The sequence below is a fragment of the Peromyscus eremicus genome, chromosome 8b (assembly GCF_949786415.1).
Source record: "Peromyscus eremicus chromosome 8b, PerEre_H2_v1, whole genome shotgun sequence".
Taxonomy (NCBI): Eukaryota; Metazoa; Chordata; class Mammalia; order Rodentia; family Cricetidae; genus Peromyscus; species Peromyscus eremicus.
In genome coordinates, this window is record NC_081424.1 from 12570843 (window position 1) to 12587040 (window position 16198).

The 16198-nt window shown below is 43.9% G+C and overlaps 1 protein-coding gene and 1 long non-coding RNA gene across 2 annotated transcripts in view; one reads left to right on the forward strand and one right to left on the reverse strand.

Moving 5' to 3' along the window:
* Nucleotides 1-16198, forward strand: part of Slc16a10 (solute carrier family 16 member 10) — a 101816-nt gene that overhangs the window by 48705 nt on the left and 36913 nt on the right. The window contains exon 2 of the mRNA XM_059272522.1: nucleotides 14454-14598. Within this exon, the coding sequence (XP_059128505.1) occupies nucleotides 14454-14598 (145 nt within the window). The remainder of the gene's footprint in view (nucleotides 1-14453; nucleotides 14599-16198) is intronic.
* On the reverse strand, nucleotides 11695-14876 carry LOC131918423 (uncharacterized). Its single transcript, XR_009380969.1, has 2 exons — nucleotides 14262-14876; nucleotides 11695-12498 (listed from the first exon to the last, which is right to left on the reverse strand). It is a non-coding gene; the product is annotated as an uncharacterized LOC131918423 (long non-coding RNA).

Here is a 16198-nt window from a genome sequence, read left to right on the forward strand (position 1 = left end):
AATACGCCAATAGGTCTATATTTTGAATTTTCAAACTTGTACAGATATCCTTCCATGGAAGACGAGGATTTCACCTCCCATTCTTCTCTTAGTCTCTTATTACAGGTTGTGTGACTGTGTTTGGTTAAATCAGTGAGAAGGCAGGTTAATGTATACCGAGTGAGGCACTCTACTCCAATTCAACCTTACTACACTCAACATTTGTGTGAATGTTTTAAAATCTTAGTTGCTAAGCTTCCTCAACTGGACAGATGGAATGGCTTAATGCTATGGTTTGGAGTTACTCCCCCAAAGTTCTTCTGTTAGATTCTTTTGGGGTTTTGAGGCACGGTCTTTAGTACATGGCCCTGGTAGCTAGTCCATGTTATTCTGTTATTGGAGCACAAAACAGGCTAAGGTACTTAATAGGAAGCCTCTAGACTCTATCTGACATAGTGTTTTAAACAAATTCCAATTGTCATCACCAACATCATCTGTGGACATCACTATCTCCTGCTTCATCCTATGGAAGAGACTGGTTAGCAGTGAGCTGGCCAGCTGCCAACCTTTCCTCCCCGGTCTGTCTTGGTGTGCTTATGTGATGGATAATAACAGAATTTGGACCCCCCCCCCCCCCCCCAGGACAGGCCACTGTGAAAGACAAGAGAAGCCCATAGGACTGGTTAAGCAGATTCAGCTTCTTCTAACAAAGGCACCAGCAAGTCGGGTCCCTGAGTCGGGTCCCTGCATTGGCTCTGATGGGAAGTCCCTGACCGGGTCAGAGGCCAATGAATGAGGGAGGTTCCGTGTTACAATTCTCGACTTGCACAATATCAGGGTAGTTGTTCTGTGGGTTCATATTTGTGCTTTCCACAGCATAGTAACTTACTGTGCTGCTTTTTAAAATTTATAACATCCAAAACTATAAATGTGAGGTATCTTTTTCAAGAAAATTATCTGTGTTACATTTCTCTGCTCCTTTGTAAGGAGTTCCTGCCAACAAGTAGTGGCCAAATCCAGCAACACTTTGAGATATTTTTCTGGCTGACTTCTGCCCAAATTTGTTCAAAATAGAGAAATTCTCTGGACATGGTGACCACATCCGTAATTCTAGCACTTGCAAGGCAGAGGCAGGGGATTGGCACAAGTTTAAGGCCACTCTGGTCTGCATAGTGACTTCCAGGCCAGCGAAGGTTACACAGTGAGACCCTGTCTCAAAACAAAACAAGGGGCTAGAGAGATGGCTGAGTGTAAGAGCACCGGCTGCTCTTCCAGAGGACCCAGGTTCAATTCCCAAAACTCACAAGGCAGCTCACTTGTCCATAACTCTAGTTTCAGGGGATCTGATTCCCCTTTTCTAGCCTCTATGGGTACCAGGCACAGACATGGTACACAGACATACACAAAGACAAAACGCCCATATACATCAAATAAATAAGGAATTAAAAACAGAACACCCTCCAAACCAAACCTAGCCAAACGACAGCAAACACTCAAAATATAGAAATTCATAAAATTCTCCATGATGTAAAAAACTTTAAAGGGCTGGATAGATGGCACTGTGGTAAGCACACAGTAAGAGTACTTACTGCTCTTGCAGAGGACCCGGGTACAGTTCCGGACACCCACGTGGTGGCTCACAGCCATCCATAACTCCAGTTCCAGAGAACCTAACACTCTCTGGCCTCTCTAGTCACTTGCATGGAGCACAGGCATGCATGGAGCACTGGCATACATGGAGCACTGGCATACATGGAGCACAGGCATACATGGAGCACAGGCATGCATGGAGCACAGGCATGCATGGAGCACAGGCATGCATGGAGCACTGACATGCATGGAGCACAGGCATGCATGGAGCACAGGCATGCATGGAGCACAGGCATACATGGAGCACAGGCATACATGGAGCACAGGCATACATGGAGCACTGGCATGCATGGAGCACTGGCATGCATGGAGCACAGGCATGCATGGAGCACTGGCATACACAGAGCACAGGCATACATGGAGCACAGGCATACATGGAGCACAGGCATGCATGGAGCACTGGCATGCATGGAGCACAGGCATGCACGGAGCACTGGCATACACGGAGCACAGGCATACACGGAGCACTGGCATGCACGGAGCACAGGCATACACGGAGCACAGGCATGCACGGAGCACTGGCATGCACGGAGCACAGGCATACACGGAGCACTGGCATGCACGGAGCACAGGCATACATGGAGCACTGGCATACATGGAGCACAGGCATACATGGAGCACTGGCATACATGGAGCACAGGCATACATGGCAGGCAAAACACCTGCACATACAAAGATTTTTAAAAATTAAAAAGAATTTGAAAGTGTGTGTGTGTGTGTGTGTGTGTGTGTGTGTGGTATATGTAGCTTCAGCTATTATTCCGTAGGGCTTTGTCTTCTTTGGAGCCTACACCTCACCTGCTGGACTGGGCTGGGTGTCCAGCGAGCCCCAGGGAGCCGTCTGTGTCTACTTCTTTAGTACTGAGATTCCATCTACCTTTTTTACATTGGTCTGGGGATCCAACTCTGGTACTTTACCAACTAAAGATCTCTTTAGCATTAAAATTATTTTATTTATGTATGTGTTTATGTTCTTTCTCTCTCTCTCTCTCTCTCTCTCTCTCTCTCTCTCTCTGTGTGTGTGTGTGTGTGTGTGTGTGTGTGTGTGTGTGTGTGTGTGTCTGGGCATACGGGAACTAGATAGAGGAGGATATCCAGTGTCTGTCCTTTGTCTATAGTTCTCTGCTGTATTCCTCTTTCACTGAATCTGTGGCTAGGCTAGCAGCCAGCAAGCTCCAGATAGTCAATCCTCATGTCTCTGCCCCCTTCTCCCTGCCCTACTTTGCCCTCCCCACCACGCTGCCCATCATACTGGGGTTACAGGTGTACATGACCATTCCTGGCTATCTATATATGGTGGGGATTTGAGTCAAATACTCATGTTTGTGCAGCAAATGCCCTTACTCACAGAGCCTGCTCCCAGCACCTAGGAATCTTGCTCTGAGCTACAGATTTAGAAAGAGATGTCTGCTTTATATTCAGGATACTGAGTAAGTTGCTTTCATTTTCAAGCAAATTACTATCTTTCCTTTACCCCATTCCTGGATCTGTTTGTTTTCTTTGTTCTTAGACTCTGCCTCTCACTGCCTGTTGTCTCTTTCCCAGACCCTTTATTAAAAGAAATGGCTTTTATCTGTTTCTGTCTAGTGCATCTTCAAATCTGTTGATTCTCTTACATCTGCCATGTCCATGCTCTTAGTACCTTACTGCTTCTGAATTTGGATCATTGCCATTTATGAATGACTTGATGTAGTCTTCTGATTTCCTCCCAGTTTTCCACCATTTCCATTTCCAGCAGGGTCTGTGGCTCAAATGTTTCTCATGTGACCAACACTCTGTGCATTCCTTTCCCATTTATACTGTCCTTTGAGTTTATTGAATTCTAAATGTAATGATCTAGTTTTTCACTTTTGAATAGTCTTTTCTCCAAAACCAGAGTGAGGTTTCCAATATACCATTTGATCATGTCATTCCCAGGTTAACCAAGCATAGCTTTGCTATGATTCTGACCATGTCCTTAAGGGACCACTTGCAGGCAATCATTTTGCATGTGCTGCTCGTATACATACATGGCATGCTCCTGCCTCTTCTTCTCTCCATTTTTTTTTTGCCCAAGAAAGCCTGTTTATTCTTCAAGACAGTTTGGATGGTACCCAGAGGAAAGAGTGTTTGACTTCTCTTGTCCTTCCACATCTGGGCTGTGCCCCTCCCTAAGAGGTCCCATAGTACACAATTATCACACTACTCACTGCCCTCTTCCTGTTTGCTTTTCTTGAATAGAGCTGCATGAGATTAAGTGTTTAAGATCCCAGTGCCCAGCAGGGTCTGTGGCTCAAATGTTTCTCAAGTGACCAACACTCTGTATATTCCTTTCCCATTTCTATTGTCCTTTGAGTTTACTGAATTCTAAATGTAATGATTTAGTTTTTCACTTTTGAAGTTTATTTATTTAATCAATTTCAGCCTTCTGTTTACAATGGGGTTTGGGGTCTAATTTTGCCAACCATGATATCATTTTTATTCTTAGCTTTTGTCCCTCTATAGAATGGTACCTCTTTGTGGGCAAAGATTGGCATCCCTGTTATTCCCTCTATCCTCTGAGATCTAGACGTTTGCTGGCACACACGCTATAGTACTAATGAATGTGTTGGCTAAAAATCTGGCGAGTGGAACTTTCGTTATTTTTCAGCTCTTGTCTTTAGCTCCATTGCATCCAACATTTTTATTAGACATAATTTAGAAATTTTTCATCACTGCATATGACTTTATTTATAATTCACAAAGCAGAACAAAGCTATATTGAAAAGTTCAAGGAAAACTTATGTGGAACCAAGGCTGTTTCATTGTATTCGAATTTCTAATGGTTGATACCTTGCTGTAAGTGTTTTCAGTTTTATGTGTAAGAATTCGTGTGTGTGTGTGTGTGTGTGTGTGTGTGTGTGTGTGTGTGTGTGTGTGAGACTGGGGCACTGACGGTAGGTGTTAGAGAAGGGGGAACACTGAGACTGTTCAGTAGAACATTCTTGGAGTAAGCTGGTTCTGATGTATTCGCTGTAAGCAGCTTTGTTGGGTCCTAACTAGCTAGTTGAAAGAGTTACTAAGTTGATCTCTCACGTTTAAAGAAAGTAACTTTTCTTTTTAAAAAAAATTAATTACATTTTTATCTATTTATGTGTGCGCGCTCTTGTGCTTACACGCACATAAACCCTGGATGAGCAAGGTGTGCATGTGGAGGTCAGAGGACAACCTGCAGGAGGAGTTGGCTCTCTCCATCCACCACAGGAGATGCGGGGATTGAACTCGGGTCAGGCTTGACAGCAGGCATCTTTACCCACAGAGCCATCTCACTGGCCCAGAAGCTGTTTTTCTTGATGTTTGAGAATTTAAAATATGTCTTTGTAGCTGGAGTTTTCCTGCCTGGCCCACAGTCAGGACAAATCTCTCTCACCTGCCAGTCCCACAGCCGCTCAGACCCGACCAAGTAAACACAGAGACTTACATTGGTTACAAACTGTATGGCCGTGGCAGGCTTCTTGCTAACTGTTCTTACAGCTTAAATTAATCCATTTCTATAAATCTATACCTTGCCACGTGGCTTATGGCTTACCGGCATCTTCACACGCTGTTTGTCATCATGGCGGCTGGCAGTGTCTCTGACTCAGCCTACCACTTCCCAGCTTTATTCTCCTCCTTGTCCCGCCTATACTTCCTGCCTAGCCATTGGCCAAGCAGTGTTTTATTTATTGACCAATCAGAGCAACACATTTGCCATACAGAACATCCCACAGCATGTCTTAGCTTCTAAAACTTGACAAAGAAATTAACATTTGGGTGAAGAACAATCGACTATTTCTTCACTGTTTTGGAGAATATTTTTCAATATCCTATGTAAAAACTTAGTTGAAATTTTTCCCGTTAACCACTTTCCCACACTCAGTCATCAATCCTGCTGTAACTTCAAGGATTAAAGAACTATATCAAAAGGATTACGTGTGTATTTATTTATCCTGCTCTAGAGCTGTCAGCTCGAGTGTGCTGACCAGGAGTGGGGTTGTTTATAAGGAGTGATGGAATGAACGCCCAGGGCAGGGCTTTGGGCCAGGCGCTAAATCCAGAGGCTTCCGCTTACATTGTAGAGCACGCTTAGACAAAATGCTTAATCACCGAGCGGTGGCTACTGCACGGGGGCTGCTGAGGACCGAGTGTAGTGCCCACACAGCGTCTGCCCGGTGGCAGGAGCTCACTTTATGTTGGTTTTCGTTTTCCTTACAGAGATGTGTGCTCTGAGTGTGTTTGCAGTCTCTGATGGCTATTGGTTATGGTTTTCATTCTGGATTTAGACACCATCTTGTGGCAGTCGTTCCTGCAGTCACCACAGGAAGAGGAGGTGCACAGGAGTACTGGGAGTGGTTTTTCTTGAGAGTTGAGAATTTAAAATAAGTCTTAGAGGATTCTGCAGAAATGTCCAGGTGAAGAACAATTAGTTCTGGTTTGAAGAATATTTTCAAGGCTTTATAAGAGCTCAGTAAAATTTTATATTTCCCATTCACTGTAAGGCCATCAATCCAGTTAGTATTTCAAAAATTAAGTATCTATAGTAATAAGACTATATGTGTATTAATCTATGTTACCTCATTCCACAGGGATTTGATGTGGTTTTCAGCATCAGAAAACACAACCCAAAACAATACAAAAAAAAATTCTGGAATGTGAAGTTCAACCCAGGTGGAAACCGCCTTTAGTGTAGACATCATAGCCGCGTGGTTACTGTAAAGCAAGGACAGCAAAAACGTAGTAGGAAGCAGGCGGAGAGGAGTGCTGGGAGACCAACGTTTCCAAATGGCTACAGGCGAGTCACCCGTTTGTCAAGGGAAGTGAAGCACTTCTCCTTAACTCCCAGGAAGTGCTGAGTAATGGCTGGACTTGCACATTGTCCTCGTGGTAGAAGCAGCAGGAGAGTTCATCTGGCAGCTGCTTTAAGGCCTATCAATAAAGCAGAGGCAGCAGCAGCCCCAAGAGCTGGCTCAGCAGTCTGTGAGGGCCGATCATAGGACCCGAGTGCGCAGACTTCCTGTCGCCTAGAGGAAGGGCACCATGCCAAAAGTACGCAAGCGACTCAGAACATTTCTGTGCATTTTTTCAGTTTCCAAGTAGATTTATATATTTTATTTTATGTGAAAGTGTCAAGTATGCATGTGCATATGTGTATCACGTGCATGCTTGGTTCCCAGGAAGGTTAGAAGAGGGCGTATGATTCCCTGGAACTGCAGTTACAGGTAATTGTGGGCCACCTGCCATGTGAGTGCTGGGAACTGAACCCAGGTCCTCTGCAAGAGCAGCCAGTGCTCTTAACTCTTGAACCATCTCTCTAGTACACTTAAAAATCATCGTGAAATTTGTAAAAATTCATTTTTATTTATATGTACGTGTGTGTGCCTGTTGTACGGTACCACATACGTGCAATAACTCAAGAGGCCAGAAGGAGTCTCAGGTGCTTGTGAGCTGCCCCAATGGGGTTGCCGGGAACTCAATTTAGGCCCTCTGCAAGAGCAGCAAGTGCTCTTAACTGCTGAGACATATCCCCAGCTCCTTAAAAACTATCTCCAAATATCATTGTTTTCAGTGGGACTTTTTAAAAAAAAGAGGCAACATACATAAAATTATTGTTGTACCTAAGAAGGAGACTACAGCCCAGGAGTGACACACTGATAGTGTGAGCCTCTTGACAGACTTTTGTTTTGTTTTGTTTTTCGAGACAGGGTTTCTCTGTGTAGCTTTGATGCCTGTCCTGGAACTCACTCTGTAGACCAGACTGGCCTCGAACTCAGAGAGATCCACCTGCCTCTGCCTCCCGAGTGCTGGGATCAAAGGCGTGCGCCACCACCACCCGGCTTGACAGACTTTTGGATAGCACTGTCCAGGAGACTTAGGTCCACGCTGTGAATATTCCGTTGTTGTGTTACACTGGCTCTGTCTCTACTAGAATGAAGTGGGCATATTGTGAGGGTGGCCTCCTGTATTGGGAACCTAATCATGACAACACACTGCTGTTGGGGAAGTGTACCGAGGGACTTTAGCTTCTACTGTGGACTAATAAGGTTAAACCATTTATTACTCTTAGAGGAATAAATCTTAGTCAATAAATGAGCTTTGCAGAGTCAGGACTGTACCTCTAGATTAGAAGTGAAGAAATTTCCCAAAGACAAGACTATGTATATGGCTGTTAATTCCACAGCTGAGAGATGAGCCCTGGAGGCTTGGGAGTTGGTAGAGGTTTAATGTAGTGTGATTTCTCTTTTTAAAATCCCAAACCTTGTTGTTTTTCAATGTTTTAGGGCAATATGTGATATATAAGTTCAGAAATCTATACTTAAAACTTTGTTGCTCTGGTCCAGCACCTTCCATGTGGTGTGAATGGTTATAAGCTAGCAGAAATGTTAGTCCTTTAGCACTCTGACCTCCTCAGGCAAGTCCCTGAGCCATCATCTCCAACCGAGAACAATCTCACCTATTTTACCTCAGTGGACTTTATAAGTGTTATTTTTTTGTGTAAGCCGTGACCCAAAACCGTTGCAAATTAAAACTTCAGTTCATTTTAAAGCTGACTGTGCTCCACATACCTGCAATCCCAGCTACTGGGGAGGGATTGTAAATTTGAGGCCTTTCTGGCCTATATTGCAAGTTTAGGGTCAGGGTGGCAATTTAGCAAGATCCTGTTTCAAAATGCAAAAATGACAAAGGCCTGAGGCTGTAGCTTGGTGAGTCTCTCACTTGCTGAGGTGGCATGAGGCCCCGGGCCCCACCCCACCACCACCACAGCGATGGCAGTTGAGATTTGAGTGGGGTCAGTATTACTTTGAAGTTCAGTGCTGACAGAGTCTTGATATTCTGGACAAAACGGTTAGTTACTTATCGCAACACCTAAGTCATGTTTTACTTTTATAATTCCTTCCCATTCTCCTTCCCTCGACCCCTCCTTCATCTTTTACTTTACCTTTCTTTTCTTTTTTTTGAGACAAGGTCTTGTAGTATAGGTCTGGATTGGCATCAAATTTGCTATGAGGCCTAGACTGGCCCTTGAATTTACAAGCTTCTGCTCAGCCTCCTGATTTCTGGGATTACATGCCTAGCATTACTTTCCTAACTTTCTGAGATGAAAAGTATTTTTCTGATTTTTCACTGCTGGAATGAAAGGTTACAATCAAGACAGGAGGAAGCCTAGAACAAGTCCTGCGGTAATGGAATTAGAGACACCAATGCTAATTTAAGGTTGACTTAATGTAGATCCTGATGGTTACATATAGATGCACAGAAGCTTGGTATAATGCTACATGCCTGTAATTCCAGCTACTTGGGAAACTGAGGCAGAAGGATTATGAATCTGAGGCCAGTCTAGGCTACATGGAAGAACCCTGCCTTTAAAACATAAATAAATAAATAATAAATAAATAAAAAAATAAATAAATAAAACCCCCAAATTATATAAGTGGGGGCTGTGTCAAAGACTGACAGAGTCAAATGAAAGACTCCTCAAAGAGCTTCCAGTAGCCAACAAGATTTGAGTATAACCGAAACCATGTAATAACTGTGAACCTGTTATGTCTGCAGAAATGAGTGTGAGATCATGCGAATACACTGATCTGCCATGCAGAAGAGTTCCAGACAGTTTATGTAGGCAGACACTGTGCTCTCAAGGTGAAGCTTACTTCTCACTCCTGCAGGGTGAGCTTTACCTAGTGGCATCCTTCCAAGAGCGCAGTATAAAAGGGGAAGGAAGGCAGCTCCACAGTGGAGGACCCTGAAAACCCCACCAGCTAGGTGGGCAAGGGGATAAGTCACGCTGACTCGGCGCCCTCGCTGTGCTTTGCTAATGTGCCACTTTATGACGCTCACAGCCGCCCCACAACAGCCACACCGGGGACGTTCTACAATATACCTGGTAAGTACTCGGTGCTGCCAAGGTTAGCAAACACCAGGGAAGTCAGGCAGGCAGACTGTCAGAGTCAGGGAGCCGAAGCAGACGTGTCCTAGACTGGGTCCCAGAGCCAAAAAGGACACTAGGTAAGTCTAAAGAAATCTGAATAAAGGACACAATATCAATATTAGTTCCTTATAAAAAATACCATACTAATTGAAGATATTAAAAAAAAAAAAAAAAAGAGGAACTGGATAGGGACAGTATGTGTAGTTACTGTTTTCACCATCCTCATTTTTGTGTGAATCTGAAACTTTTCTCTCTTATTTATTTATTTATTTATGAGACAAGATCTTATAGTCCTGGCTGGCCTACAACTTGCTATGGAGACTAGGCTGTCCTTGAATTCACAGAGATCTATCTAGCTCTGCCTCCTAAGTGCTGGGATCAGTGGCATATACCCACCCACCCCCAAACTTCTTAAATGAAAATTGATTTTTAAGAAGCTTGGGAAGGAGGCTAGCTATGGCAACTATATGCCTGCAGTTCCAGCAGGAGGAGGCTGAGGCAGGAAGCTGGAGAGTTCAAGGGCTTCCAGACCCTGTCTGCAACCAACCACATTATCCTTAAACGTGTTAAGCATCCTCAAGTTGATATGGTCGTTCAAATGGGCTGTGGGATTATTTCATCCGAGTGACTGTAGTTGGCGTTTTATTGGCAAGAGGCTGGCTCAGGTTTGGGACCATCTTGAGTGGGGCTGCATTGTCTGGTTTGACTCTTGTGTCCCCCCCCGACCCCCGCCGCCACCCCCACCCCCTTTCCCCAGTGGTTTTCATTCTCTTCCATCTAGCACTCTGAATCTCCAGTTGAGAACTCTGGCTTTGGAGTTTCATAGACCCAGCTACACAAGCAGCATGGAATTCTTGTCTGAATCCTGGTGTGCCTGTTAGAAACATAGCCCCCCACCTAGGCCCCTGTGCCTCCAGCCTCCTTTCACAGGCATAGAGGAGGTGAAGCTCAGGCCTCTGTGGCCCTCCACCACTGTCTCCCAGAGAGCATTCACTGCCAGTGCCTGCATCTGGACCTGGCCCCTTCCAGGTGGGCAAGCTCGTTGGTTTGGGTGGGCAATTTTTATTTTTATTTTTTTGATAATATAACTGAATTGTTATGTCCTGCTTGGAATGGAGGGTGATGCATGGAAACGTGACCCACTGTGTCTGGACTTCATTTTACTTAAGCTGGATAATGAGCGTCTTCGGAGTAGGTAGGGTAGGGAATAGTGATACTGTCAGACACACACCTTTTGTGCATATCTTTTTATTCCTGCTAACAACTAGAAGGTTTGGTTCGAATCCTACAAACTTGCAGAACTCCCTCAAGTTTCTTAATAGCTCTAATATCTTTCTGCCATTAAAAAATGAAGGTAATACTTGATAGGTTTGCCTGAAGGTCACATGACAAGTTCGTTCTAGGTCCTTTGTATAGATGATGGTGCTCCAGGAATGTCAGCTGCTCCTCCTCTGTCCCCATCCACCCTGATCAGTGCTAACAGCTCCCCGTAACAACTTCCTGCAGCTGCTGTCTGGTACGGGGTTAAGATGATCGATGCTGTTGTTCGGACTGCTATATTTAGGTTTTTGTTTTTGTTTTTGTTTTTTTTTAATGTGCCTGGGGGTTTGCCTGTGTGCAGTGCCCACAGAGGCCAGAGAGGGTGTCAAGTTCCCCGAGACAGGAGTTAAAGTTTTGAGTCTTGATTGTAGAAGTGCCTGTATCTCAGAATGGATGATAGTGTTCTATTCTGCTGGGTTTTAATAGTATAGTGTCTCTTTTGTTGTTGTTCGCTTTATCTATCTATCTATCTATCTATCTATCTATCTATCTATCTATCTATTTTGAGGCATTATCTCACTATATAGCCCTGGCTGTCTTAGAACTCATTATGTAGATCAGGCTAGCCTCAAACTCATACAGAGCCTCTTGCTTCAGTCTCCTGAGTGCTAGAATTAAAGGTGAGCATCATCATACCTAGCCCAGGAAATCATTTCTTAAGCATGGATTATTAAGATTTTTTTGAATGGGATTAAATTATTACTGATGAGTAATTTTTTTTATTTTTAAAGACAGCATACATGTAGCTCAGTCTGGACTTGAACTCACAACAGTCCTCCTACTCCAGCCACCCAAGTGTTAGAATTACGAATGAGCCACCATGCCTAGCAAATACCTTTTATTTTAAACCATAAATAATTAGCAGGTGGCCATGATTACCCATGTTTCATTAAAATCACATAAAATCTAGGTAAAAATCACAGATTTTTGCTCCAGAAAAACCATGAAAAATTCAAATATGTACTGTAAAAATACCACAGTATGCACCAGACTAAAACTTTAAAGCACATATATGGAATGCTGAATCAGCATTATGTGTGGCTTACAACATTAAATCAACATTTATTTTACTTAAGGATGATGGAAATTTCAAAAAAAAAAAAATGACTCAGAGAGAATGTATGTATGGGTAATCCAATTAGTAGAGTCCTAAAAATTAGCATTCACAAACTACTTAGTAAAAACAGCTTTGAGAAGTTGTCCTCGAGTTTCCACAGAGCTCCCTCTCTCGTGCTATCTGCAGACTGAGTCTTCTGTCCCTTCAGCTCCGCTCTCACCCTCTCCGATGATGCCAATACCTGCTCTCCAGTCAGCCGTCTCCCTCCTCCAGACCCTCCGCCAGTGTTCGTTCTGCGCTCATCCTTAGCAGATGTTTTTCTTGGTTTAGGCTCCGGTTTGAATAGAGCAGGTACCCTGACTGTCTGGCAGACTATCCTGTGGTGTCGTCCTGTTTAGTTAATGTGGGTCCATGTTGCTCTTTGTATTCGCTGGAGATGTTCTCTTCAGCATAGTGCTGATGTTGGTGCTGAAAAAATAAGGCAGCAGGCTGGGGAGATGCTCTGTGCTCTCTCAGAGGACCGGTTTGGTCCCAGCACACACAGTGTTTTAGGATTACAGTCTTCTTTCTGATAAAGGAAGAAAATTAGAATCATGGCTGTTTTAGTATATTATGTGCATAGTTTCAGTGTAACTTAAAGTGCAAGAAATAAAAAAATTGTGAAGTTATCAATATGGTCAAACTTCATTTAGACCTAGCACTAAGAAAGGGTCTTTGCACAGGATTTGGTCTTCGTGCCTCTGTTAAGAAAGCAGAGAAACACAGGTAGAGATTTTCAGAGCCCGGTGGAGTTAGAGATCACCTACATTCTTTTTCTCTCTCATACATTACATCTCTACCTCAATTTTCCCTCCCTCCCTCCACTCCTCCTAGTCCCTCCCCCAACCTCCTCTCTTCCCCAGATCCGCTACTCCTCCATTTCCCTTAAAAAAACCCAAACCAAACCAAACCAAAACAGGCCTCCCAAGGCTATCATCCACTGAACACAGCCTAACAAGTTACGATAAGACTAGGCACAAACCCTCATATCAAGGGTGAACGAGGCAACCCAGTAGGAGGAAAGGGCCAGAGACACCCTCATTCCCACTGTTGGGAGTCCCACAAGAACACCAAGCTCCACAACCATAAGGTGTATATAGGGAACCTAGCTCAGACCCATGCAGGCTCTGTGATTACTGCTTCAGTCTCTGAATCCCTGTGAGCCCTGCTTAGTTGACTCTGTGGGCCATGTTCTTGGGATCTCCTACATTCTTACCATGATCAGAGCTTTAAATTAGGAAGTGTGGTGCCTGGGCACAGAGATTCACTTACACTTTTCCCAATCCTCAGGAATTCTGGGAAGGTGTATGTCTAATCCATTTCTAAGATATTTAAACCAACTTAGAAGGGAAGTGGCCTCTCAGGGACAACTTTATTATAGGGCTTGTTGTACAGCCACATCATATAGGCCCTGTTAGCTTATTTTTATAGGAACTTTCAGACTTGATGACAAATCATTCAGTTCTTTGAAATGCTGTTACGATTATTGTACCTAATGCTTTCTGGGTTTGTTTTGGATTTTATAGAATCAGAAGAAAATAACATACTTGCAGAGAAGGAAATAGAATAGCATAGTTCTATAAATAATGGTAAACAAATACCCTGTAGTTATTGTCCAGGTCAGAAATAATCTACTATGTATAAGTCATTCTTTTTAGGACAAAAACCAAAAACCAAGCCCAGACGCTATACAGAAGATCACTCCGTAACTATTTGTTCCCAAAGGACAGTAATCTTTGCTCTACTTGAGTTCATCACAGCCGACATGGTGGCTCACATCTGTAATTCCAGGAGTCTGGAAGGCTAGATGAGACAGGAGAATTGGTAAGTCTGAGGCTGGTTAGGGCAATGTAATGAGTTCTAGGCCAGCAGGGGCTACAGAGTGAGACCCTGTCTTAAAAAAAAAACGAACATTCTAAAGCAAAGAGTTATAATCACTATCCTGATTTCAGCGGTCATTTCTTTGCATTCTGACCTCCCCAGTATAAATTCCTAACTAAATTTGTGCATATGTGTGTGTCTGTATGTATGTGTGTGTGTGTCTGTGTATTTTGGGGGGTCTTATGTCCCCCAAGCTGATTCAAACTCATTCTTCTTCTGTTGTAGCTTCCTGAGTGCTGGGACCATAGGTGTGCTCTACCAAGACCAACTTTCTTTTTAATTTTTAATTTTTTTATTTAATGAAATTTGTCTCAGATTAGAAATTGCTTACAACCACAGATACCAATTAGACAGGGCCATAGAAGAATGTTTAATTAACTGAAAAGCACAAACTTTCAAGAATTCACTTACATTCCATTGCTGTACGAATCACTACTGGCCAAGCACTTGAGGTGTTCAGACTCTTGCCATCTTGTTACAGCGTTCCCGCTGGTTGTCCGTGTGCGTCAGGGCTTTTCCTCGCCGTGGGTTAGCCACTTTCCAGACGGAATGCGGGGAGGGGAGTGCAGTGTTCGACTTGTGACGCTCTCTCTTCTTTTGCAGCGTGGGTAGGCTCGCTGTCCATGGGCATGATCTTCTTCTGCTGCCCCATAGTCAGCGTCTTCACGGACATGTTCGGCTGCCGGAAAACAGCCGTCGTGGGCGCTGCCGTGGGCTTCATCGGACTCATGTCCAGTTCTTTCGTAAGGTGAGGATGTGGCTGCTTCACGTTGCTCCTGGAGAGCTGTTAAATACCTTCCAGAGTCTTTGTCGTTTACAAGGAAAATCTCCTTAAAACAACAACTTCCTGGAGATGGCTATTGTCACTCGCAGCAGCACACCCGAGGCGGAACATTGAAACAGATTTGCTTGCAGTGGCCAATTTTAGATGTCAGGATGCAGGTGTTCACCGGAGCCAAGAAAAATGTTTTTCCTTTTGTTTTAGTCTATTTACATAAAACTCCTAAAGGAATCAAATTATATCTATGAGTTATCTAAAGCTGTGGTTTCCATTTAAGTCACTGCCACCTTAGATCTCGAGGGCTCATAAGGGTATTTTTTTTTTTTTCGAGACAGGGTTTCTCTGTGTAGCTTTGTGCCTTTCCTGGAACTCACTTGGTAGTCCAGGCTGGCCTCGAACTCACAGAGATCCGCCTGGCTCTGCCTCCCAAGTGCTGGGATTAAAGGTGTGAGCCACCGCCACCCGGCCATAAGGGTATTTTTAAGCTTGATAGGAAAATTATTTTATTGATGAGAATAAGGTCTTCCAAATCAGTGCCAACCCAGGTAGAGATTTCCAGTCTATACTTTAAAAAATAATAAAAAATAAAAAGAAGATATTAGAATATTTAAATACCATGACAAGATAAAGTGGTTAAAGTACACTTTAAAACTTAATGTCATGTACTACATCTATTAGAAGAAAAGATGCAGGCCTCCAAAGACACCAAGGCCAAAGGACAGGTTACAGGATGAAGCAGCCGTGGTCCTCAGTTCTGAGAACTTTGGTTAGAGGAGCACCGGTGTCCCGCGGCACCCGTGTCCCCTCGGCACTGGTGTCCCCGCAGCACCCGTGTCCCCGCAGCACCCGTGTCCCTACATCACCTGTGTCCCCGCGGCACCGGTGTCCCAGTGGCACCGGTGTCCCCGCAGCACCGGTGTCCCCGCAGCACCAGTAGCAGAAGGCAGTTAGCAAGGAGAAGCCTGCAGACCATCTCCAGCTAGTGCTTGTCTTCCTTTCCCCGCCTACCCTCATGTTCCCTTAGTTGAAAACCACAACTTAGTCATGGGTGAGGTTGAGAAGGGATCGAGCTTGCAATATTGGCCCTGCTTATTTCAAGTTTTTTCATATTTAGTCAGCAGAATCCTTAGCTTTTCTCACTTCACTTCCTACTACACACACACACACACACACACACACACACACACACACACACACACACACACACACCTTCCTCAATCTAAAGTAGGCAATTAGCTTTTGTACTTCTCCACTTAAAATTTTATTCAAGTTCTTTAAAACTAAGCTTCTTAGAAGAAAGCAGCTCTTCATTTTAAAGGAGCTTTTCTGATTGCTTCTAAACATTTCATTTCAAAAGAAAAGTTTGGAATTCTCCAGGCCCTGGTTAGTTCCCGGGGCTCTGCCCCTTGCTGAGGGCATGGAGAACACTTAAAAACTTGAAGAGCCTGTTATGCATTTCACTAGGAAATCACACACACAAACACCAAGCATTCGTTTTTCAGACCTTTTGGGCTAGTGAAAAAATTTTAGGTTGTAACCCAGTTTGTCCCTCTCTTCCATCTCCACT